Source organism: Vulpes vulpes, chromosome 8 (genome assembly GCF_048418805.1).
Source record: "Vulpes vulpes isolate BD-2025 chromosome 8, VulVul3, whole genome shotgun sequence".
NCBI lineage: Eukaryota > Metazoa > Chordata > Mammalia > Carnivora > Canidae > Vulpes > Vulpes vulpes.
Window position 1 is genome coordinate 72,212,471 of NC_132787.1, and position 23,276 is coordinate 72,235,746.

The window sequence follows — 23,276 nt, forward strand, 5'->3', positions numbered from 1 at the left end:
TTGGGAAAGCACTTGTCACCTTTATTCAACAGCCTCAGGGGCACCTCAGCACTGGCCAGGCAGCCAGAGGAGAAAGCGGGCAGGAGGTGGGGGGCAGGGAGGCGCCCACCCTCATTTCCAGTCCTTGAAGAATTGCTTGAAGATGGGGCTCTCGCGGCCCTGGGGCAGAATCTCCACCTGCAGGGCAGAAAGAGGGAGAAGTCTGGCCCTCAAGGTTCCACCCTCGGGCTGCCAGAGGAGAGATGCCCAACATCCTCTTAGCAAACACCATGTACTTTTGGGGCCCCTGGGTGGCTCAGTCAGTTGAGCATCCACTCTTGGTTTCAGCTTGGGTCATGACCTCAGGGTCTTAAGATCAAGCCCTGTGCTCAGCTCTCCTCCTCCCCCTGCCCCTCCCCCATCTCGTACTTGAGAGCTCTTTCTAAAATTTTTTTTTAAGATTTTATTTATTCATGAGAGAGAGAGAGAGAGAGGCAGAGACACAGGCACAGGGAGAAGCAGGCTCCATGCAGGGAGCCTGACGTGGGACTCGATCCCGGGACTCCAGGATCATGCCCTGGGCTGAAGGCAGGTGCTAAACCGCTAAGCCACCCAGGGATCCCCCTAAAAAAATTTTTTTAAGCAAAAGAAAACACCATGTACTTTTAAATGTTGAAGGATTAAAAAGGGCTTTCCCACTGGAGGGGACCAGTAGGGAGGCTTGACAGTTCCTGACTGTGCCCAAGGGTTTCCTGCCCTTCTTGTCCAGTCTGTGGGGCAAGAGGCCACAGGAAGAGACCCCAGCGAGGGGTGGGGGGGGTAAGACACAAGGCGTCTCCTCACCTGAGTGTTGGGGGCATAGCGCATGCGGGAGATGAAGTCCTCGGCCACTTGGAGAGCCGCCTGCCGCTCCTTCTCATTAGCTTTTCGCCCTGGATCAATAGGAAGGGGATTGATTGATTGATTGATTGATTGATTTTTTAAAAGCAGGGACCCTCTCTAGCCCACATCCCATTTTCTCAAGGGAACTTAAGGTGGGATTCCATAGAACAGCTGGACCAGGAGGTGCTAAGATGCTGAGGAGCTGTTTGGAGGTGTGAGGTCAGCCCCTTGAGACTTCTCCCAACCCGGCAGCCCCAAGTGGGATGAAAACTGTTCCTCCTATCTGCTCTAATCAAAACCCTCTGCTCGGACCAGGGCCCCACGGATATTCAGAACTAACATTCCCTGTGGCCTGAGACTCTAAATCTAGAGTCCCACCCGGGACACCTGCCTCTGGAGTCTGTCAACTGTGCTGTTGACAAGTATCAACAAGTATCAAGCCTTTTGTGTAACACTAAACGGGACAAAAGGGTGTTATTTATCATCATCTTACTACCATAATGCCCAACAGCTGAAACTGGCCTTATGGCTCTGCCATCAGGTCTGCCACCTAAGAGCCTGTAAAAAGGACGACCATAAGTTATCCTTTCCCTCCTGTGGGCAATCTTTCGTGCAAGATGTGCTCAGTTTAAAGCAAGAGCCTTCTCTTCCCGGCTCCCAATTTTCTTTTTCCTCTGGTTTCTCTTTCAAAAATGGTTCGGTTCTTTGCTTGGGGTTAAATTCCATTCCGTGGGCATCCGGGAACCCCTCAAGCTTGGAAATGGTTCATGGGAAAGATACTCTGTGGCAGGAAGGGAAGGGCAGCCCCAGTGCGCAATTTCCGATTGCCCTCACCCCAACTCCTAGAAGGCTCCACGCTGCCTGCTGCTCTGGCCCTTCCCCGAGCCTAGAGTACTCCTGGCCAGTAGCCGCTATCCTGAGAATGCCCAATCCTTCCTGGCCAGGCTAGGGCTGCGGGTTTCTCTTGAATTTGGTTGCCCCCACAAATATTTATTGAGCAAAATGCTATTTCATCAAGACACCAGAGATGATATGGTTCCTGCTTTTGGGAAATTTATAATCCGGTCCGGAAGGTAAGACATGCTCGAGAAAAGACAGGCATGGAGAAGTAAGGAGGTTCCCGGGGCCAGTCAGAGACTCAGAGCTTTATTTCAACATTTTTGGAGTTAAACCAAGAGAACAAGCTTATACATGACAGTGTTTCTATCTCCAGCCAGTACAATTTCTTGGAAAAACAAGTTCTACTAGTTCTTTACTGAGGACACAAAGTGAGATTTAATTTATGTAAAATTGCTCTGTCACACCCCAAGGTAGAATAGCAAGATTGGGGTCCCAGCAGCCCAGAAGGGTAGGAGTGCTCTAGGACAGCAATGCTTGACGGTAATCCTGGGCCGGCATCAAGGCTTAAACCAATTAGATATGCAAAATCTTTGGCTGGGGGCGGGGGGAGGGGGAGTCCAGCCTTCTGTTCTAACAGGCCCTCTGGTGATTCTAAGGCTTGCTGACATTTCAGAACCTTTGCCTGGAATTTAGGGGGTGGGAACAGCAAAGAGAAACTGCTCAGCAGCTCCCTGAGGCTGTTTTTGAAAGCAGTCAGGCAGGCTGAGCCCTCTAGTGGGAAGTGTGCCCAGGTCAGAGCAGCTGCAGGGGCCTCAGGCTAGAATGGAGAAACCCCCACGTACCTTTCCAAATGTAGATCTTGCCACAGAGCCCATTGTCCAGCACGAAGCAGTCATCAGACAGCAGCAGCTCAAGGGCAAAGGGACTGGAGTCGGCCACCTTGGTCAGGTTCATCTGTCCAGTGGCATCAGAGACCTGGGGGAGGATGGGCAATGCCAGATGCCACCCCCTGCCCCCAACACACAGCCCTAACCTCCGCCCATATGCCATGGCCCCCAGGGCCCCTGCTCACGGCCCCAGCCCAAGGAGCAGAGAGGAGACTGGAACCACTGCAGAAATTAAGTAGATTTCAAATCACAAATAAATGCAAAGAATCCAAAAAAGTAAAGCTCAGCATCAGCTTCACATCTCCTTCTCCAAGAATGGGCTGGAAGTGAAGTGTCAATATCTCCTCAGGGGGCCAGACATCCATCCATTTCCCATCCTCCCCTCACTTGGAGCCCTGGATAAACCACTGTGCTGCCCCACCCAATCTTCCCTGGTCTTTCTCCGGTCACTAAAGCACCCCTGCCTGGACCCAGGGCAGGCCCGGAGCACCTACCTTATACAGAGCTGCGGCCTGGGCGTTTGTCCGGTCCGCTGTGAGGTCTTCCTCAGGGTTGCCCTCCTTCAGAGCAGGCTTGGGGCCCAGGACCTAGAGGGGCCAGGGCAGGCCAGATTTCCAGGCATTCCTGGGCACCTGTCCCAGACCTTCCCAAGCCATCATGCCCAAGGCTATCATATCTGAGGGAGGTAAATTGTGTCCCGCACAAGGGGGTGAGAGCTGGGTCCAGCCCAGTCCACCTGCCAGGCCACTGGTCCATCTGCCCAAAAGGCAACTTTACTCTGAATCACACGAAGGCATCCTATGATCCCTTATGATCTTAGCCCACAGCCCTAAGCTATACACAGACCACCCACCCCCATCCCTGCCACCCTCATCTGACCACCCTCAACCCCTCCCCCAGCTTCTCCCGGCTGCCCACCCAATATCCCCCAACCTGGATCATCTCTGCAGGCTCTTCTCCGTCAGTGACAATCTCCACCTGGGCCTTGCCCTGTCGCTCACTGTCCCGGATGGCCAGAGCCAGGTCCCGTGCCTTGTTGCGCTCCAGGATGTTGGACTTTCCACCACACCAGGTGAAGATGTTCTGGAGGGAAGTGGGGAGGCTCAGATCCCTGCATCCAGCTTGTTGACTGTATATGTGTGTGACGGGGGTTGGGGGGGTGTTCCTGAAGAACTGCCCCGGGAGGCAAGACCATCTAAGACAACACAGCAATCTTTGCAAGTGTTTCTCTGGCCAGCCCCATCTACCTCCTGCTTTGTTTCTCCACATGGCTTTATCCAAATAGACTTAAAGGTCTTTATCTGGTTTGTAATCTATGTCCCCTGACTAGAAATTTTCATTAGGGCATGAGGGTTGTGTTTTGCTTTGCTTTGTTCACAGCTGCGTGCCCAGTACTAAAACAGAGATGGCACAAATTTAGGCACATATTAAATAATGAATGAATGAGTGACTGGGCGAATGCCATCCTGGTGCCCCGTATCTCACACGGCTACTCGCCCCCTGCTGAGCTCATCACCTGTCTCCAGCTCACTGCTGCTAGCCCTCCTTCTAAACTGCTCCTGGGGACGCCCAGGTGGCTCAGGGGTTGAGCGTCTGCCTTCAGCTAGGGGCGTGATCCTGGAATCCCGGGAGAGTCCCACATCGGGCCCCCTGCATGGAGCCTGCTTCTCCCTCAGCCTGTGTCTCTGCCTCTCCCCCTCTGTGTCTCTTATGAATAAATAAATATTTTAAAATTAAAAATTAAAAAAATAAACTGCTCTGGGTTGGTTTCCTGCCTGGAACCTTCAGCACCAGATGCAATCCAGACTCCTCAACCAGTCTCCAGACCTAGGTCTCAGGCTCCAGAACCCTTTTCGTTCCCTCCGCTCCTGTCCACACCCAGGGATCCATCAAGCCAGTCCCTTCCCTGCCGTCAGCATGTGTGTCTGCACCTCACCCCCTTCCGCTGCCCCAGCTCACCTGCTCCAGCTCACCTGCCGCTGGGGCTGTTAAAGCATCATATCCCCCCCACCCCCAGCGCCAGGCACCTTCCTGGGACTGGCTTCAGCGCCTGCTAGAGGGACCCCTGCCTGGCCCAAGCCCCTGGCACAGGCCCTGCCTCTCGACAGTCCTCATCACATGCCACCGTGCCACACAGCAACGGGCCTTGTGGTTCCCGAGCCGACTCGGAGTGGGCATCAGAGACTCCCCGAGTGAACCGCCCAGCGGACAAATTCACGGCAGGGCCGGCGGCTGGCCAGAGCTACAAGGCTGGGAGAGGGCCTGGATGGCGGAGGGGCTTCTGTCTTTCGGGATAGGAGATGTCTTCTAATGGCTGGAGTGGCCTCTTGCCCCTCGCCGGCCTCCCGGTCCCTGCCGGCTTAAAGGGCCTGCGACTCACCGGGCCCAGGTCCAGGATGAAGCAGTCCCCGGTGTTGAAGCTGTCCCAGCTCAGCGCCCGCTCCGTGGCGCGGATGTTCTTCTTCCCCTTCACCTGGTACAGCTTCTTGATGGGGGCCGCCGTGGCCCCTGGGGAGGTCTTGTGAAATGCTGACTCCACTCCACCTTCCTGCAGCCCAGACGCCAACCTGAGTGGGGGACGGCCCCCCACCCCCGTAGCCCTCCCTACCCTGTCCCGGCAGGAGATGGGCAGAAAGATGGGGAGGGGGCCCAGGCCCGAAGGCGCCTGAGCCCTTCGCAGGGTGAGAACTGGCGGGAAGGAGGAGCAGCGGGGAGAGCAGCCGCGGGTGTGGGGGGCGCTGGGAGGTGGGCTCTGACCTGGTACTTGAGGCCACGCGGGAAGTAGCTCATGAAGAGGTCGGACTCGTTGCCCTGCACCTCGCGGTGCTGCACCGGCCGCTCCCCAAGCAGCGTGTTGAGGTGCACGGCCAGCACGGCACAGGCCCCCTGCTCATCCCGGGAAGACTGCTGGCCTGGGGGGGGGGAGGCGCCGGCCCCTGAGACCCCGCCCCCCGCCTGGGCCATGCCCCCAACTCGCCCCCCAGCCCCCTTACCTATCCAGAGGTGCAGGTGGGAGAGCTCCTCCGGACCATTGTGCAGCACTAGGTAGGAGTCCCCAGAGAAGAAGACGCCCTGGTTCTCACGTGCTACCGGCACTGGCTTCAGCTTCTCCACCCGCCACACATGCAGGCCGGGATCCTGCACCGAGCCTGGGAACGGAGAACCACTGCCGGAGGGAAGAGGGTTGGCGGTGGTGGCCCGGGCCCATGAGGAGTGGACCCCAGCAGACCCCTGGGCAGACCGGGCGGGCGGGGGACAGTGGCCTGGGGATGAGGGAAGGGGTGAGGGGGGCAGCCCTGGGGGTGAAGAAGGGGAGGGATGAAAGGGGGGCACACAGCTTACCTCTGGGGGAGGGAGGTGTACATGCTGTTTCCGGTTCTGGAAAGACATAAGAAGCCAACATGATTACAAATGTTATGACAACCCCCCTTCACATTGGCCTGCGGGGGCCCTTCCGGGTGTCAAATGCTATCATCTTCATTAACTACCTCATCTCCAAGAGCCCGAGATCACCCTGGCTCCATTATGCAAAGAAAATGAGGCACAGAAAGTCTAACCCCAAAGTCACAAAGCTTGTGAGTGGCTAGTGAAAACTAGGTTTCTGACTCCTGGGCCAGGGTCTTCCCCTTGCTGTGACCTCTCAGCCATACCTCTCTTCTGCTTCCAGACCCTTAACACTGGGCATTGCACAAGGCTGACATACAGCTCTTTAAGCAATAACTGCCTATATTAGAAAAGCCGAAAATCAATAACTTAAGTTTCTACCACAAACACACCAAAGAAGGAAAAGCAGATTAAATCCAAAATAATCAGAAGAAAAAAAATAATAAAAATAAGAGCAGAAATGAATAGAAATAAATATATATAGAGAGAGAGAGAAATCAATGAAGCTGGTTTTTGAAAAGAAAATCAATAAAATTGATGAACCTTTAGACATACTGATTAGGAAAAGGAAAAGACACAAATTTCTAATTCAGAAATAGATGATTCACTACAGATTCTACAAATATTAAAAGGATAAAGAGACTATTACAATACTTATACCAATATATTCCACAACATATATGAAATGGGCAATTTCCTTGAAGGATACAGATTATGAAAGCTCACTCAAGAAAAATAGATTACCTAAATAATTCTCAAATCTATTAAAGAAACTGAATTTATACATAAACCAACCCTGCCCCCTCCAATTCCAAGTCATGGTACATTCTTTTTTTAAGACTATTTATTTATTTATTTATTTATTTATTTATTTAAGAGAGAAAGAGAAAGCATAAGGTGGGAGGAGGAGAGGTAGGTGCAGAGGTGGGGGAGAAGCAGACTCCCCCCACTGAGCAGGGAGTCCCATCTGGGGCTTGATCCCAGGACCCTGAGATCATGACCTGAGCTGAAATGAAGAGTCGGATGCTCAACTGATTGGGCCACTGAGGCATCCTCCAGTCATGGTACATTCTACCAAAAATTTAAGAAAGACATAATACTAATTCTATGCAAACTTTTCCAGAAAATAGGAGAGAATACTTCCCAATTCATTCTATGCCACCAGCATTATCCTGATGTAACAAACCAGATAAATATACTATAAAAAAGAAAATTAGGGTGTGCTTGGGTGGCTCAATTGGTTGAATGTGTGACTCTTGATTTTGGCTCAGGTCAGAATCTCAGAATTGTGCGATTGAGCCTAAAGATGGGAGTCTGCTTGGGATTCTCTCTCTCCCCCTCCTATTGCCCCTAATCCCCATGCTCCCTCTCTCTTGTTCTCTCAAATAAATAAATAAAATCTAAAAAAAAGAAAAAAGAAAATGAGACCAACATCCCTCGTGAACATAGACACAAAAAATATTATCAAAATTTTAGCATATGGAACTCAATAATATACAAAAAAGATAAAATGCCACGACTAAATGACATTTATCCCAAAAATGCAAAGTTAGTTTAACATCCAAAAATCAATGTGACCCACCTTATTAACATATTATATACACATGAAAAAGAACACCTAAAAGGAAGCCATTTTAGATTTCTAAGTCGGCATGACTGTAAATAAATTTTGTTTAAACCAAAAGCCTGATTTATGTCCCACATATGTAAACATACGTTGTACACCTGCCTTGAAAACGAGTGGCCTGAAGGAAATCATCTTGTTCTTAAGATACTGACCAATGTTCCCACTTCCTGTATTCCTTGACATTAAAACTCATGGTTCTTGGGACGCCTGGGTGGCTCAGTGGTTGAGCATCTGCCTTCCGCTCAGGGGGTGATCCTGGGGTCCTGGGATTGAGTCTCACATTGGGCTCCCTGCAGGGAGCCTGCTTCTCCCACTGCCTATGTCTCTGCCTCTCTCTCTGTATCTCTCATGAGTAAATAAGATCTTTTAAAAAAAAACTCACGGTTCTTACTTATATGCTAATCTATAATCTCTGGAGCTTCTGCAAGATGTAGAAAAGTAGATAACCCTGTAAAAACTGTTTATTCTCTGGAGCACCTTCTTCCCTGTGAAGAGCATATTTTTTGTGGCAGCTGCCCTAACTTGGGCTCAAATAAAACTCTCTTTTCAAGAGTATTTATTTATTTATTTATTATCTCACCTCTCTCCTTAGCTCCTGTAAGAGTCTTGTTGCTTCACCATCTTTGGAATTCCCATGTCTGTGTGGATTCTCCATATGTATGCTATTACATTTAATTTTTCTCTTGTTAATCTGTCTCCTGTCAATTTGATTGTTACCCCAGCTAGAAGGACCTTGAGGGACAGAGGAAAATTTTCCTCCCCAAACCTCAAATATCATGTTATTCTATAGGTCAGCGAGAGCAATCTTTTTTGGACAAGTTACTCAGGGGAAAAATAGTAAAGGCAAGTATTTTAAATATATATATTATTTTTCATTCACGGTCTCTTTCCTAGGTTCTGATTACTACACAGTTTCTTTCTTTTTTTCTTTTTTTGGCTTCAAATACACAGCCCACATTATCAAGCAACGTAACACAATTCAGCACAATCCTGCCTGTGCAGGTGAACAGCATTTTTGTAAGGTGAGCATCTGTGACACAGGGTAAGGGCCTGGGGAATTTCAGGGTGAAGACGAAATCTGGTGCCATGGGGAGCTTCTTGGGGCCTGGGGAAGCAGGAAGGGCCAATCTTTAGGGGATGGGCAGGAGAGCAGAGGGTGTTGGGTCTCAGTAGAAAACAGAGGGATAAACAGGAGCAGCGGTAATGGATGTGAAATACCACGTGAATCATGACTTCTTTTCCATTCCTAACTCACAGCATAGCTGAAGGCATTTTTTGAAACCACTTTTTCCTGAAGCAGGAGGTGGTGAGGCGGAAGGTTGGGGGAGGGAAACTTTAATGTTTCTCCATTCCACAGAAGGTCACATGCTTGCCCACATCCCCCACCACAGGCTACTCAGCCTGTGACTCAGGTTTGAAGTAGTGGGGCAACTGCCCCACGCCCAAGCCAGCAGGGAGAGATGCTGTGAACAAGAGAGTCAATTGTTAGCTTCACTATTTTTCCTTCTGTGTTACTGATCTGTAAGCTTGGGCCATAACTCAGAAGCCAGCGGCCGACCCTCGAGACCACAGGCTTCTCTTGGAGAAGAGCCACTGCAGGGTTTTGATGAAAGGGGTTTGGCCACCTGCTTCTTCAACACCCCGGCTGCCTGTTAAAATTACCTTGGAATCTTATAAAAACACAGATGCCCCAGCCCAAGGCCTGGAGATTCTGATTAGAGTGTGGAGTGGGGCCTGTGCATCTGCATTTTGAACACATGTTCCATGCAATTCTGTGCTGCCAGTTAACTGTCCAGAATGGCATCTTGCACCTGCTTGTACATTAGGATCATCAAGCTCAAAAAAATCCCAATGTCCAGGCCACATACTAGAACAGTTAAAATCAGAGCCTCTGGGGTGGAGCCTGGATAGCATGTTTGAGAAGTCCCAGGTGACTCTAAAGCTCAGGTCAGGGCCAAAATTCATGCTGTCCCATCAGACCTCTGCACATTGGCCTTCTGCTCCAGGCTCTCACAGGTAAGAGGCCATATGACACCTCTCCCGTCCAGCTGTTCTGCCCAAACCCACAGCAACTTGAGCTTTCCCAGTATGCATACCAACCCTCACGTAAAATGAAGCCCCACAACTCTCCAGGCCCATACCACCCCAGCTGTCCACGGAGACTTCCAGGACACTCGGTAGCCTCAGACTTCTCTGGGAGTTCCCCCAGCCCTCTCACTTGGGAGCACAGTTGTCAGTCTCTACTTGCATGACCTGACAGCTTCATGTCTCAATCAGAGCAGCAGACTCACTTGACACTCCTGCATTCCTCAAGTGGCCCACACCAGGGTCTATGCAATTCCATACAAAGTCTACATTGGGATCTTGGCACTGGGCAGAGCAATGGTGCAGGCACAGAAATGAGAAAGAATAACCCATGTCTCATGGTCTAACTGGAGAGAGAAGTAAGGAGCCATCACAAAGCAGTGGGGCCACAGACAAACTTTCCCAAGTGAGGAATGTCACAGAATCACAGATAGTCAGGGTTAAAAGGAGCCTCAATGCTTATCTTATCCTGCTCTGCATCTGCCTCCCAACGCATGCCCGTTTGCACACAGCGCAGGAACTCCTTCTATAGCATCCCTCAGCATCCTCCTCTTGAATACTTCTGGTGATGGAGAACTTACCACCTCACAAGACAGCCTCCATATATACATACCTCTTCCATTAAAACCTTTGTTTCTTCTCACTCTGCCATAGTCCACTGAGTTACGGATTTGCCCACCTGCCCTACTAGACCATAAAGGCCTTTTGGGCGGGTAGTGTATTTTGCCTCTCTTAGCTAGAACCTGAAGGGGAGCAAAATATACCACCCCAAAATAAGCCATTTTGGCATGTTGATTATTTTAAACTGGCTATTTTTAAAGAAGGATTTTGTTTATTTATTTGAGAGAGAGAGCACAAGCAGGGGTAGCAGCAGAGGGGAAAGGAGAAGCAGACTGCCCGCTGAGCAGGGAACCCAATACAGGACTCAATTCCAGGACCCTGGGGTCATGACCTGAGCCAAAGGCAGACACTTAACCAACTGAGCCACCCAGGTGCCCTAAATTGGCTATTTTTAAGAAGCAGCAGACATTGGTGACATTCAGAAAACCAAGTAGAAGTTGCCCTTTGTAAGAGACATTTACACTTATAAGGGAAGTCTCCCACTGTCAGGGTGTCTCCTTACTGTATCAGGAAGGGAGGAGGGGGTGACTGTAGCAACTTATCAAAGAAGAAAGCAGCCACTTAAATCTGCATAACAACCTTACCCTTGTTCAGTAAGTAGGCTTTTCCTAGTAACCTCCCATAACTGACCCCCAACATCTTTTGTCTTTAGCCTAAGACGGTATTTAAGGTGATGGCTTTGACCATTTCAAGTTTTCCTGGATCTCTCCCAAGTATACAGGAGGTATCCGTGTTATTAAACTTTCCGTTTTTTCTCCTGCTAATCTGTTGTATACTGATTTAATAGACCAGCCAAAGAAACTAGAAGGGAGGAAGGGGAAGCTTTTCTGCCACTACAAACCCCACCCTGTGCCTGGCACCCTGCAGGTGCTCAGAGGGTGTGTTGGATACTCAGGACTTGTGGGGCCATGATTCCTGGAGCAGCCAGAGCGTGAGGGAGAGCGTGGGAATTCACAGGCTGGGACAGGTTGTAGCAGCCCCGAGGCAGAAAGCAGAGGTTGAGGAATCCAGTGAGACTGTCAGGATGCCAAGGGTGGGGGAGGATGCACACCGTGCTGACCATTCCAGGGCCCAGACTTGGGAAGGAACCTGCCTTTGAGGACACCCTGGGGGACTTGGGGGCAGGGGGAGGTGTCCCTGTGATGCATACCTTTAAGGCAATGCTTGACAACTGTCAGGACAACTGCCCCTGCCTGCCCTCCAGTGCTTTCTCTGCCCTCTTCAGACTCTGACTCTAGATCTCTTCACTTCACGGTCCACTGGCCCCTAGAGAAATGCAACAGCCCCTCCCCCTCTCCCCAAGAAAGAGTGGAGGCGTGAACGTTGACGCTAGAAATGACAGCAAGTCCTCCCAGCCTGGGATGTGGGCATTCCCCGGGCCGGGAGAGATGGGTCCTGAGCCCTTGCCTGGGGACTCTGGCTAGTCCTCTTTCCCCTGATACTAAGTGGGGCTCCCCACCTTCCCTCCTCCACCGTCACCTCCCTCCTCCTCCCCTTCCCCTACCCCCCAGGCCCAGGACTATACTCAGAGCTGAGGTCTTGATGGATTTGCAGAAGAATGGGTGTGCTACAGTTTGAATTCCCATGCTCTGTCCCCTTCCCCGCCCCCCCCACTGCAGCCCACCTGTCTACAGTCACCTGGCCCTGTCTTAGGAACGGGCATCCCCAAACTTGTCAGGAGGTCCGCACCACCTCTCCCGCCAGCCAGGACACCGCCGGACCCAGGAATTGCTCATCAGGATCCTGGGCACAACCCTGGGGCTCCAGCCCGACGATAAATGTACCTGGAGCCTGGCACCAAGCTGGACACCGGTCCTGGGCAGAGCGGCCTCCAGAAGCGTGGGTCTCTGTCTCCAGAGCTGGCAGCCAGCCCTCACCTGCCCGTGTTAGGGTCCCGGGGGTCGCCCTGCCACTCGCACCTTTCCGCGGCTCTCCGGCTCGCACTTCTGCTTTTCCGCGCGCCGCACCCAGCTTCTCGCTTCCCGAGGTGGGGCTGTCCCGCCCCCCGGCCCCTGGCTCCGCCCGCCCGTGCGGTCCCCTCCGGCTCGGGGACAGTGTGAGGGGCGGCCGCCTGGAGGGAGGAGGGCGCGGCGGAGGGCCCGCAGGGGAAGCGCTGGGCTGCTCCTCGCCGCCGCCCCCGGGGAGGCTGAGGCCCACCCCGCCCCGCTGCTGGCTGCGGGCTAGGCTCCTAGCGGAGTCTGGGCCCCGCGAGGAGAGCCCCACGAAGGCCACCACGCTTGCCAGCCCCGGGGGACACGTCTGCCCTCCTCGGCCACAGCTGGGTTAGTCACATTTCCTGGGAGGGGTCACTGCTTCCGCAGTGACTTTTTCCTCCTCCCCAGACTTGTCTTTCTCCTTGCCCTGGATGCATACATTTGATTGACTGATTGATTGATTTTTAAAGCTCACTAAGGAGGGAGTGTCTGGGGTCTGGGACACATTCTTCGCTGTGTCCTGTATGTCAAATGCCTCGAGTCTACCCTCGGTCATCTTCTTTTGTTCACCAGATGTTTACACACAGTCTTGGCACTGGGCACTCCGAGAGACAGCAATAGAAGGAAGGGTGGTTCCAGGTGCCTGGCTGGCTCAGTGGGTAGAGCATGTGACTCATAACCTTAGGGCTGTGAGTTTGAGCCCCACATTGGGTGTAGAGTCTACTTTTAAAAAAAAAAAAAAAAAGAGAGAGAGAGAGAGAGAGAGTGGTTCTGGCTTATCCAGGGGGCCATCTCGCCTACATCACATTGTAGGACCCCAGAGCTAGTCTGGCCAACTTGCTTGCACACTTTCTAGAGGAGGATGCTGAGGCCCTGAGAACACAAATGTCTGGCCCACGGTCCTGTGTGTCCAGACTCAAGGTCATCCAGGAATGAATGGCTGACAGAGGCAGTATAAGGGAAGCTTCTATTTCTTTCTGAATCCATGCAGAGGGATGAAGCAGAGTTTGTGTGTGCTCCAGGAGCAAGTGGGCACCCAGTTACTTAACCACATGTGTGGCTCCTCCATCAGGACTCTGGCCTGCCTGTTCAGCACACAGGCCTGCCCTGGCCTAGGTCTGGTCTACGGCCCCACCCAGGAGGCAGCAATTTGGGCAGCAGAACTAAGTCAATCCACATGTTAAAATTTCTGGACCAGAACAAGGCAGTAAATTCTCTTTGGAGAATGCAGACTAGCTGGCATCTGAGTGTCTCCATGCTTAAACTGCTGGAGCTTAAACTTAAGCGCAGCATAGTCTGGGCTGTAGTACCAGCAAGAGCATTGTCCCCACGAGAACCGGAGGCTGGACAGATCATCTGGCAGAGTGGGATGAGCTGAACAGTTTGACTACTTACTCGCTATGTTTAATCTGGAGCCTCCCCAAGCCCAATCTGTAAAACGAGCGGAAAGAGAAAGGCGAAGATTAAATGAGATCATAAAACTAATTAGCAAATAGATGCTAAATAGATAAACCTAGACTTCTTTTTCTTCCCAAAAAAGAGGGTTTACTAGGTTAACCCCAGCACACATGCCGGCTGCCTCAGGAAATTAATGCCCCTGCACCCTCCAACCACAAGCTTGGTGTAGCTGGCAGGGGGATGGAAAATTATACCACACCTCACTGCCTCTTGCCCCCTCCCCTTACTTCCACCCTAGCAAGGCTATACCCAGGGGTAACTGGGGGGACTCTTAGATTCTGGACTCTGCATTACCCAGGACACAGGATGAATGGGAGTCACTGTTCTCTACATTTGAGCCTCGCTTGGTGAAACGTGGCCCCATCACCACAAAAATAAAGTTTCCTGAGTTAACAGCAAAACAAAAGAGCAGGTAGGTCACTCAGCTGGGGAATCCGAGCGCCTTAGCACTCAAAGCACGCTAAAACCTATCTGGCAACCGGACTCTACAACTTGTTTTTTGGTTTGGGTTTTGTTTTTTGTTTTTTGTTTTGTTTGTTTGGTTTGGTTTTTTTGCTTTTTAAGCCAGACTCACATTCACAGACGGAGTAAAAGAAAGCATTTCTTTAGCAAGGACCCGCCCTTTCCCGCCCCTCCTTTCGGGAAGCGGGGCCACACGGAAGGCGAGCGGGTGTGCCCGAGAGGGGAGGGTGGAGCTAGCTCCCCGAGGAGGCGTCCCGGGCCGCCGAGCCCCTCGACGCCCACAGCGGGGCCGGGCGCGGGCGCCGGGACCCCAGAGCGCCGCCGGCCTGCGTGCGCCTCGCGGGGTAGCTCGGGGCGGCTGCCTCCGCGGCCCCCGCGCCCAGAGCAGGCAGAGGGAGCGCCCGCGGGCCGGAGCCCGGCTGGGGGCGCTGCTGAGCCGCCCGCCGCCCCTGCCGCTCCCCGGGACCCGGGCGCCCACGTGGACCTAGAATCCAAGCGGCGTTAGGGAGGCTAACCCCTGCCAAGCCGCGCGGGGAAGTCCGCCGGAGATTGCCCCGGCCACAGCCCCGGCGATTGGTAGATCGGTGGCCGCAGTCACGCTAACTGCGGCTGTCCCCTCCGTGCCTGCTATGTACTGGTGCTTTCCAGGCAGACCTTCTGCCGTCTAATGGACGGACAAGTGTCAAGGAGGCTCAGAGGGGATGACTTGTCCAGGGTCTCACTGCCAGTTCAGCAGCAGAACCAGGATCCTAGCCAGGGCTGGTCTGACCTCAAAGCCCGGGCTAGGCCCGCAGTACCTCCTCCCCCTTCTCTCTATTCAGAGGAAGACAGGCCAGCCAGTGTCTGCCCCAGACAGCCAGGCCCTCCAGAAAGTGAGTCAAGCAGCACGTGGGCCACTCTTCCACCTTGGATCCTGAGTGGAGAGCAATGAGTGGCAGGCAAACCCCAAAAGATATCAGCTGCCAAAAGGCATTGGGATCAGGCTATGGACCTGGCCTCCTGACACAGTGGTAACAGGACACTGTTTTCCTTTCTTGGGAAGCAGCTTGTTTTTATTATTTATTTATTTATTTATTTATTTATTTATTTATTTATTCTTCATTCATTCATTAATGAGAGACACTGAGAGGGGCAGAGACATAAGCAGAGGGAGAAGCAGGCTCCCCACGGGGAGCCAGATGTGGGACTCAATCCTAGGACCCCAGGATTGCCACCTGAGCCAAAGACCGACACTCAACCACTGAGCCACCCAGGTGCCAGGAAGCAGCTTTAAAACTTGCAACTAAGGGAGCTGAGGTGGCTCAGTCAATTGAGTGTCTGACTCTTGGTTTAAGCTCGGGTCATGATCTCATGGGTCGCAAAATTGAGTCCTCAGTTGCACTCCATGCTCAGAGGGGAGTCTGCTTGAGATTCTCTCCTTCTGCCCCTCCCCACTCTTGTGCACTCTCTCTCCCAGATAATTAGTAAATAGGGATTTTATTTTATTTATTCATCTGAGAGAGAGAGAGAGAGAGAGAGAGAGAGCACAAGCAGAGGGAGGGGCAGAGGGAGCGGGAGAAAAAAATCCCAAGCAGACCCCATGTTGAGGGTGCCCAACCTGAGGCTCTAGGGCTCGATCCCAGGACACCAAGATCATGACCTGAGCTGAAACCAAGAGTTGGATGCTCAACTTACTGCACCACCCAGTGCCCCAATAAAATTTATTTTATTATTATTATTATAATTATTTTAAAATATATTTGTAAAAAGATTTTCCAACCAGCCTGAATTTCTCAGAGGCCTACTAACACAGGTTGGGATAAGGGAAGCAGTTAAAAGCTTGGTTCTACCCCTTTCCATCTGGACTGTGCTGGGCAATGACACTTCACTGAGCAGCGCTTAGAAACTACCCTCCCGGGGGATCCCTGGGTGGCTCAGTGGTTAAGTGCCTGCCTTCGGCCCAGGGCATGATCCTGGAGTCCCGGGATCAAGTCCCACGTCGGGCTCCCTGCATGGAGCCTGCTTCTCCCTGTGCCTGTGTCTCTGCCTCTCTCGCTCTCTTTCTCCTGCCCTCCACCCCCGTGTCTCTCATGAATAAATAAATAAAATCTTTAAAAAAGAAAAAAAAAGAAACGACCCTCCCCCTGTCCACCCTCCTCTAGTCAACTGCTCACCCTGCAGACTCAGCTGAAATATCTGTCCCCTGAAACAGGGATCTCTGCCTCCCTCCACTGTAGTCTCCAGGTGCTCTGAGCATCAAGGCTACTAGGCCACCTGGGTCTACAGCCTCCATGGGAAAGCTTTTCAACCACGCCCCACTAGGAAAAGTGGAATTGTATCTACGGAAAACCTAGTTGCCCTGGCTCACTTCCCAATGGTTGTGCCCTGCCAATGCCCAGCTAGACACAGTCTTTCCAGAGCATTCTCATTTTCTACATTTTTAGGTAAAATTTACAGTGAAACGCACAAATCATAAGCATAATGAGTTTTGGCACATGCAAACACCCATATAAACCTATATCCTACCAAGATACAAAACACTTCCACCCCCCTAGAAAGTTCCCTTGCCATCATCCCTTTTTATTATCTGCTATACATGTGCCTCTCCCACCACACTGTTGGCTCCTCCAGTCCAGAAGCTACATTAGGTTATCCTTGTGAAATGAAGAGTCCAAAGGCAGGCCATGACAAGATGGGCCACTTTGGCATGAAGACCATATTGAGTTAAAAAGCAATCAAAACCCAGCAGATCCAGAAAAAGCTCTTTACCCCTTTTCCCCAGCAAATGCCTAAAAAGTTTTAAATAGGGACCTGTTCCAGGAAGACAGCTATCACCATCAACAACTACATTATCCTATGAACTAGGTGTGGTAGACGGTTAGGAACCTAGCCAACTCATCTCTGATCAAAGTCCTCTTTGTCCCCTTGTTTGTGAGTGGCCTAGGAAACATTTGTTTATCAAACCTTTACTCTTTTTCATCTGCCTGTGAGTTGCATTCTTTCCCTTTGAAATCCCAAAACCCTACCTCCTTCTCCTTAACTCAGAATGGCATCTAGATCTCATTTTGCCTGGCTGGCTCTGGAATTTCCATGTCTGTGTGGGCTCCCCATATGTACACTATTCATTTTCTCCTGTTAATCTGTCTCATGTCAATTTGATTCTTAGTCTATCTAGAAGGACCTTGAAGGGACCAAGAAATACCTGCTCCCCAGACACCAGCACCCAGCAGAGCACATAGCAGGTACAGACACTCAAAAAAAATTTTTTTTAACTAAATTTTTATACTAATTAGCAGTCTAGAGAGCAAAATCCCTACATTCTAGTGTGGCCTCAAGGTACTTTGTCACCTAGGGAAAGTCACTTAAACCTTTTGAGCCACAGGTTCCTCACCTGTGAAGGGAGGAAAATAAAACCGTCATCCTATCTTGGGGAATTGTGGGTATCCAGTGAGATGACCCATGGGAAACTCTTTGAAAAAAATAAAGGCCTGGACACATGTTAGGTGCTACTATTATTATTAATAATAATAAATCACTTCTAGGACAAACATCTGGTTGAAAAAACCAGGAGAGAGAGGCATCTGACACTGACTTCTGGATTTGGCTATTTTTGCTCTGGCCAAGGTCTGGAGCCATCCAAGATGGCCAGCTCTCTGCTTCTCTGTCCATGGACCCGGGCTTATGGATTGATCTTCAGGGTTAAGAATTTCTTGGAATTACAAAAGATTCTCCCTAATTGAGTTCCCAACCTGGCTTCTAACTACCCTGCCATATGGTCCTCTCTGAGTCTGTTTCCCATCTGTAAAATGCAGACACCAGACAAAAAGTCCCTTCTGGGTCTTCTGACTTCAATCCAGAGGCACAGCTCAGGCTGAGCAGTTGTATTTTCTCATCCTGGGAAACTGGAAGGGATCCGTTGCAACACTTAAAAATTCCAGCATCAAAATTCCCCAAAATATTCCTTTGAAGACATTGATTCAGAATGCATCTAGCCTTTAAATTTGATCTGTAATGAATCTTCCTAGATCCTTTCAACCAGCTCCAAGGATTGGCCAGGAGTCTGGACCACCATATTTTCTGAATAAAGCTGTTGGGTGCTCAGAGACATTCTGGGCATGACTTGCTGGAATTTCTTGGTGACTCCTTGGAAAGTGTGACTCATCCAGTACAGTATAAATGAGCAGGCCAGGAGGAGCTCCAGTGGAGCATTGTGGTGACAAGAAGGGCACTAGGTGGTTGGGGCAGGAGGAAGGGCTGGTTTATCCCCTCAAAGCCAGGGTCACACTGGGTCCTCAACACCATTGTAAGCTCATGATAAGAGCTAACAATCTTGAGTGCTGGCACTATCCAGATGCTGTCCCTTTATATGATTTTCTTCTTTAATCCTCTCATTTATTCTCTAAAGTAGATCATTTTATTATTATCTCCCTTTTACATTTACATTTTACATTTCCAGATGAGGAAATGGAGGCCAAGTAAGGTAAAACAAAACAAAACAAAAAAACTTGCTCCAGAATCCCTTTAGTTAGTGGCAAAAGGTGGATTGGGAGCCTGGTAGTGAGATCCTCCCAACCCTCACAGCATACAGCCTCCTGAGGTGGAGCTGGGCTGTGTCAGACACTCCCACCTCCTCCCCACCAGGCCTGCACTCCTTCCTCCTTTCCCAGGGCCCATCCTGGTCTCAGCATCAAATGCTAGTGCCAGTTGGCAGTCCTTTCACTTGTAACAAACTACCTCTGTTCACCCTCTAGATACTTTGCTTTAAAGAAAAGAATTTGGGGGACGCCTGGGTGGCTCAGTGTTTGAGCATCTGCCTTTGGCATCCCGGGATCCTGGGATCAAGTCCCACACTGGGCTCCTTATAGGGAGTCTGCTTCTCCCTCTGCCTGGTCTCTGCCCCTCTGTGTCTCTCGTGAATAAACATGAGAATAAATCTTAAAAAAAAAAAAGTATCTCAAAATAATTATAGTCTTGCAAGAAGTTGCAAAAAATAGTATAGAATATTGATACATGCTACAACCTGGATGCATTTTTAAAACATTATGCTAAATGAAAGAATCCCATCACAAAAGATCACATATTATATGATTCCATGAAATGTCCAGAACAGGCAAATCTGTAGAAATAAATAGTAAATTAATGGTTGCCTAGGGCTAGAGGGGATAAGAGGGTGGGGTTCAGGGGTTGGTTGCTAATAGACACCAGTTTCCTTTTGGGGTGATGAAAATGTTCTAAGATTAGATTGTGGTAATAGTTGCACAAGTCTGTGAATATACTACTCTGCTTATGTAATCCTCAAAGCAAATCTATGGGCCAGGGTTGCCCCATTTTCTGGTTTTCTTCCTCACTAGAAACTTCCTCCCTTCCTGAGCTCCCTCTACAGGGTTGCCAAATTTGGCAAATAAAATCTTATCTGTCAATCCTATGAGGGAGTCAGCTCTAACGTGCTCAGCCAGTCCTGGGCGAGTCTGTTCATCATTTTTGAGACAGCACTGATTACAGACTCTTTTAAAAACTAAAAGGGCCCTGGACCCTCCTCTTGCCCAGGGTGGCCCACAGGCCTGGGCTGGGCCTCCCCGGGCCAAGTCCTCACTCTGGCCTTTCCTCTCCCACGTTTACACCAAGGCCTGGCTGGCCTGACACCAGGGCAAACTGCAGCCAGAGTACGCAGTTTTTCGTGCCTCAGTTTACCCATCTGGAGGCTGGTCTTGCAGGTTCTGCTGAGGCAGTGGGCCCACTGCAAAAAGAGCAACAGGAAGCCGGGCCGGAGCTGCGAGTCCGGTGCCAGGCCTACCGCCCTGATCCAGGCCAACGAGGAAAAAGGATGGCACAATGCTGGGCTCCGCTCTGGTGGGACCCACCCCCACCCCCACCCCCACCCCCGCCAGGCCCTGTGCCCCCCAGGTGCAAGTCCCAGTAGGAGGGGGCCACGGGGCGGGGCCTCAGGAGCTGTGGTTCGAGACCTCAGTGCCACCCCCAGGTCCAGCGGGCCCTCGGGCATGCGGTCACCAGGACCGGGTCGCAACAGCGGCTCTCGGGACACGCAGACACACCCGCGCACAGGCCGTGCGAGCCCCGCCCCCCAGGAACTACAAGTCCCAGCAAGCAGTGGGCTGAGGGGCGGTCTCGGAGACCCGGGCGCTCAGGCCGGGAAGAGTGGCCCGCCCGGTGGGATGCCCCCCGCGGAGCGGGGCTCCCCTCCTCCGGAGAGGCGGCACTTCTGTCCCCGCCAGCCGGGCTCCTTGGCCCTGCACGCCCGGCTCGACCGTGGGGCGCCGGTCCGAGCCCTCCTGCTCCGCTCACCTCCTTCTCTGGCTCGCCCCGCCCCCCCGCCCCCGCCAGCCTGGGCTGCTGGAGGAAGGGGATGGTGGGTGGGGGCTCGGCCCCTCGGGTGGAGGGGTGCTGAGTGCGCCTCCCTGACCTTCCTTCCTTCGCCTGCAGGAGCTCCCTTTCCCAGGAGGGAGGAGCAGCCCCTACCCTGGGGCGGGACTACGCCTGCCTGTTAGGGGCCTTGTGTGGCCTACGGGTCTCCTGGAGAAGCTGGAGGAAGGCCTGGGTTCCCCGGCGCCTGGAATGTGTGCCCCGATGTCCCCAACGCGGTGTAGGACCGCTGTCGGTGCCCTGCGCCCAGGCATCAGATTTACATGACAGAGCCTGGTAAGGCTGAGAGGCTGTCGGGAAGTTATAAGCAGGGCATTCTCTTTCAGTATGCTCTCCCTCAAAATGCTCTGCTCACAGCTGGGGGCAAGCGCCAGACTCTTGTCCTAACTTTCAGGTTACCCAAGGATCCTCCGAGGCGTTACAGAAGAAACTTACCCAATCCCTTCAGTACAAGTCGGGAGCTCAGTCAGTCTGCTCAGTGGATGAGCTGTGCGGAGGCCCCACTTCATCCACCCGCCTGGGCCACGGCAGTCTCTCTCCAGAGGCCTCTCTTCTCAGCTGATTTCTGGCTCCCAAGTGGGGATTCAGGTTACACCTTATCGGGAGCAGTGACACCACAGTGGCCAGCAACATATTGGACTTTCTGTCTCCAACCCTATTTTCAGCTTTTTTGATCTGATCATGTACTGCTGTGTCCCTGATCAAAGAGGTTGATAGGAAAATACCTAGTTTATGAAGGTATAGCCATGACTCTGTAATGTCAGTGAGATTGTATTCTTCTGTGGTTAGGTCGAGACCAGCTGTTTCCTAGAAATATTCCATTTAGTTTTGGAACAATTAGAAACAACTTCAGAAATGATATTCAAAGTAGATCACCCAGGTTCCCTTGGTAGCAGGGGTGGGGGGGCATATTAACTATTTAGTTAGGTGGTCTTTAAGCATACCCATTTCTGTCTGGGAAGTTCTCATAGGCCTGATTTTCCAAGTACTTTTTTTTTTTTTTTTAAGATTTTATTTATTTCTTCATGAGACACACACACACACACACACACGAGGCAGAGACATAGGCAGAGACATAGGCAGAGGGAGAAGCAGGCTCCATGCTGGAAGCCCAATATGGGATTCCATCCAGGCATTCTGGGATCATGTCCTGAGCTCAAGGCGTGATCAACCGCTCAACTGCTGAGCCACCTAGGCATCCCATCCAAGTACTCTCGTTAAGACAACCAGCCTTTTGTTGAGTCGTCCCTCTAGGCCTAGAGAGGAGAGATAGATAGAAACTTGGAGACAGGGATCCCTGGGTGGCGCAGCGGTTTAGCGCCTGCCTTTAGCCCAGGGCCCGATCCTGGAGACCCAGGATCGAATCCCACGTCGGGCTCCCAGTGCATGGAGACTGCTTCTCCCTCTCCCTCTCCCTCTGCCTATGTCTCTGTCTCTCTCTCTCTCTCTCTCTCTCTCTGTGTGTGACTATCATAAATTAAAAAAAGAAAGAAAGAAAGAAACTTGGAGACAGGGCAGCCCAGCTGGCTCAGCAGTTTAGCACCGCCTTAGGCCCAGGGCATGATCCTGGGGTCCCAGGATCAAGTTCTGCATGGGGCTCCCTGCGTGGAGCCTGCTTCTCCCTCTGCCTGTGCCTCTCTCTCTCTATCTCTGTGCGTGTCTCTCATGAATAAATAATAAATAAAATCTTAAAAAGAAAAAAAAAAAAGAAATTTGGAGACAGCCTTGCCCCAGTCCCTGGATTCTCTAATAAGAGCCCATTCTCTCCTGTAACAGCGATTTCTGCATTCCGAGGCTGAGCACTGGACTCTTGAATCAGAGCCTGTGTCACTTGGCTATGATGTACCAAAAGCTATTTAATGCCTATCCCTACTTCCTGAGATCCAGCTGACTGGGTACAGGTAATGTCCAGGACAGTGTTAACTAGATCATTATAGGGAATGTGGCTAAGTGTAAGGGGCACCCAAGGTTGGGTTCTTCCCCCTTCAGGGCCATGGGAGCGACTCAGGACCATACGTATTTTATACATGAAAGTACCCATACTTATCCTGGTTACACATCTCAAAGCAACTGCAAGATTCATATTTTGACAGAGTTATCCTTGGCACGTGAATGTTTTAAGTAAAAGATGGTTAAAACCATCATTTAAAACAATAAACAGAGGGGTAGCTGGCTGGCTCAGTTAGTAGAGCATATGACTCTTGATCTTGGGGCTAAGTTCCAGCCCAGCGTTGAGTGTAGAGACTACTTAAAAAAATCATAAACAAACTCATTGTTTTTTTTTTTAAGTTTTTATTTATTTGAGAGAGACAGAGAGCACGTAAGCCGGGGAAAGGGGCAGAGGCAGAGGGAGAAGCAGACTCCGCTGAGCAGGGAGCCTCTATCCCAGGACCCTGGGATCATGACCTGAGCCAAAGGCAGACACTTAACCACCTGAGCCACCAGGTGCCCCAGAAACTCCTTGTTCTAATAACACCTTCCATCTTATTCGTACATACTTTTAAAATCTTGCATTTGTAGAGGGCTTCACAGATTTCTGCCCAGTTTCAAAGCAAGGTCCTCGCATCAACAGCAGGTGGTAGACCTTAGTCCGCGGTCCTGCGGGCCACGCCCCTTCCTCCGTGGGCCAGTCCCGGAGAGGTCAGGCAGCCACGCTTCTCCTCACCACCAGGGGTCGCCCTTCCCCGTAGAACTACTGCTGTGGTCCTGTAGCGGACCCGACCGGGTGACGGGACGAGGACTCTAGTCCTGCGTATA

At 51.3% G+C, this 23,276-nt stretch overlaps 2 protein-coding genes across 3 annotated transcripts in view; one reads left to right on the forward strand and one right to left on the reverse strand.

Annotated features, from left to right (window-relative positions):
• CAPG (capping actin protein, gelsolin like) lies at nucleotides 1–12,430 on the reverse strand. 2 transcript variants are annotated; one of them, XM_025994432.2, is made up of 10 exons: nucleotides 12,225–12,430; nucleotides 5,931–5,966; nucleotides 5,582–5,754; nucleotides 5,346–5,500; nucleotides 4,969–5,136; nucleotides 3,522–3,671; nucleotides 3,083–3,175; nucleotides 2,544–2,676; nucleotides 823–911; nucleotides 1–177 (listed from the first exon to the last, which is right to left on the reverse strand). In XM_025994432.2, the coding sequence occupies exons 2-10, from the start codon at nucleotides 5,951–5,953 to the stop codon at nucleotides 112–114; spliced, it is 1,050 nt and encodes a 349-aa protein (XP_025850217.1). In that variant the 5' UTR covers nucleotides 5,954–5,966; nucleotides 12,225–12,430; the 3' UTR covers nucleotides 1–111. The 2 variants fall into 2 exon arrangements, with proteins under 2 accessions (XP_025850217.1, XP_025850216.1); XM_025994431.2 differs by having other exon boundaries at nucleotides 12,090–12,294.
• SH2D6 (SH2 domain containing 6) overlaps nucleotides 12,084–23,276 on the forward strand; it is a 26,089-nt gene continuing 14,896 nt past the window's right edge. Inside the window, exons 1-6 of the mRNA XM_072718822.1 lie at nucleotides 12,084–12,292; nucleotides 14,344–14,503; nucleotides 14,981–15,031; nucleotides 19,853–19,988; nucleotides 20,043–20,505; nucleotides 20,580–20,664. Of these exons, the coding sequence (XP_072574923.1) occupies nucleotides 12,084–12,292; nucleotides 14,344–14,503; nucleotides 14,981–15,031; nucleotides 19,853–19,988; nucleotides 20,043–20,505; nucleotides 20,580–20,664 (1,104 nt within the window). The remainder of the gene's footprint in view (nucleotides 12,293–14,343; nucleotides 14,504–14,980; nucleotides 15,032–19,852; nucleotides 19,989–20,042; nucleotides 20,506–20,579; nucleotides 20,665–23,276) is intronic.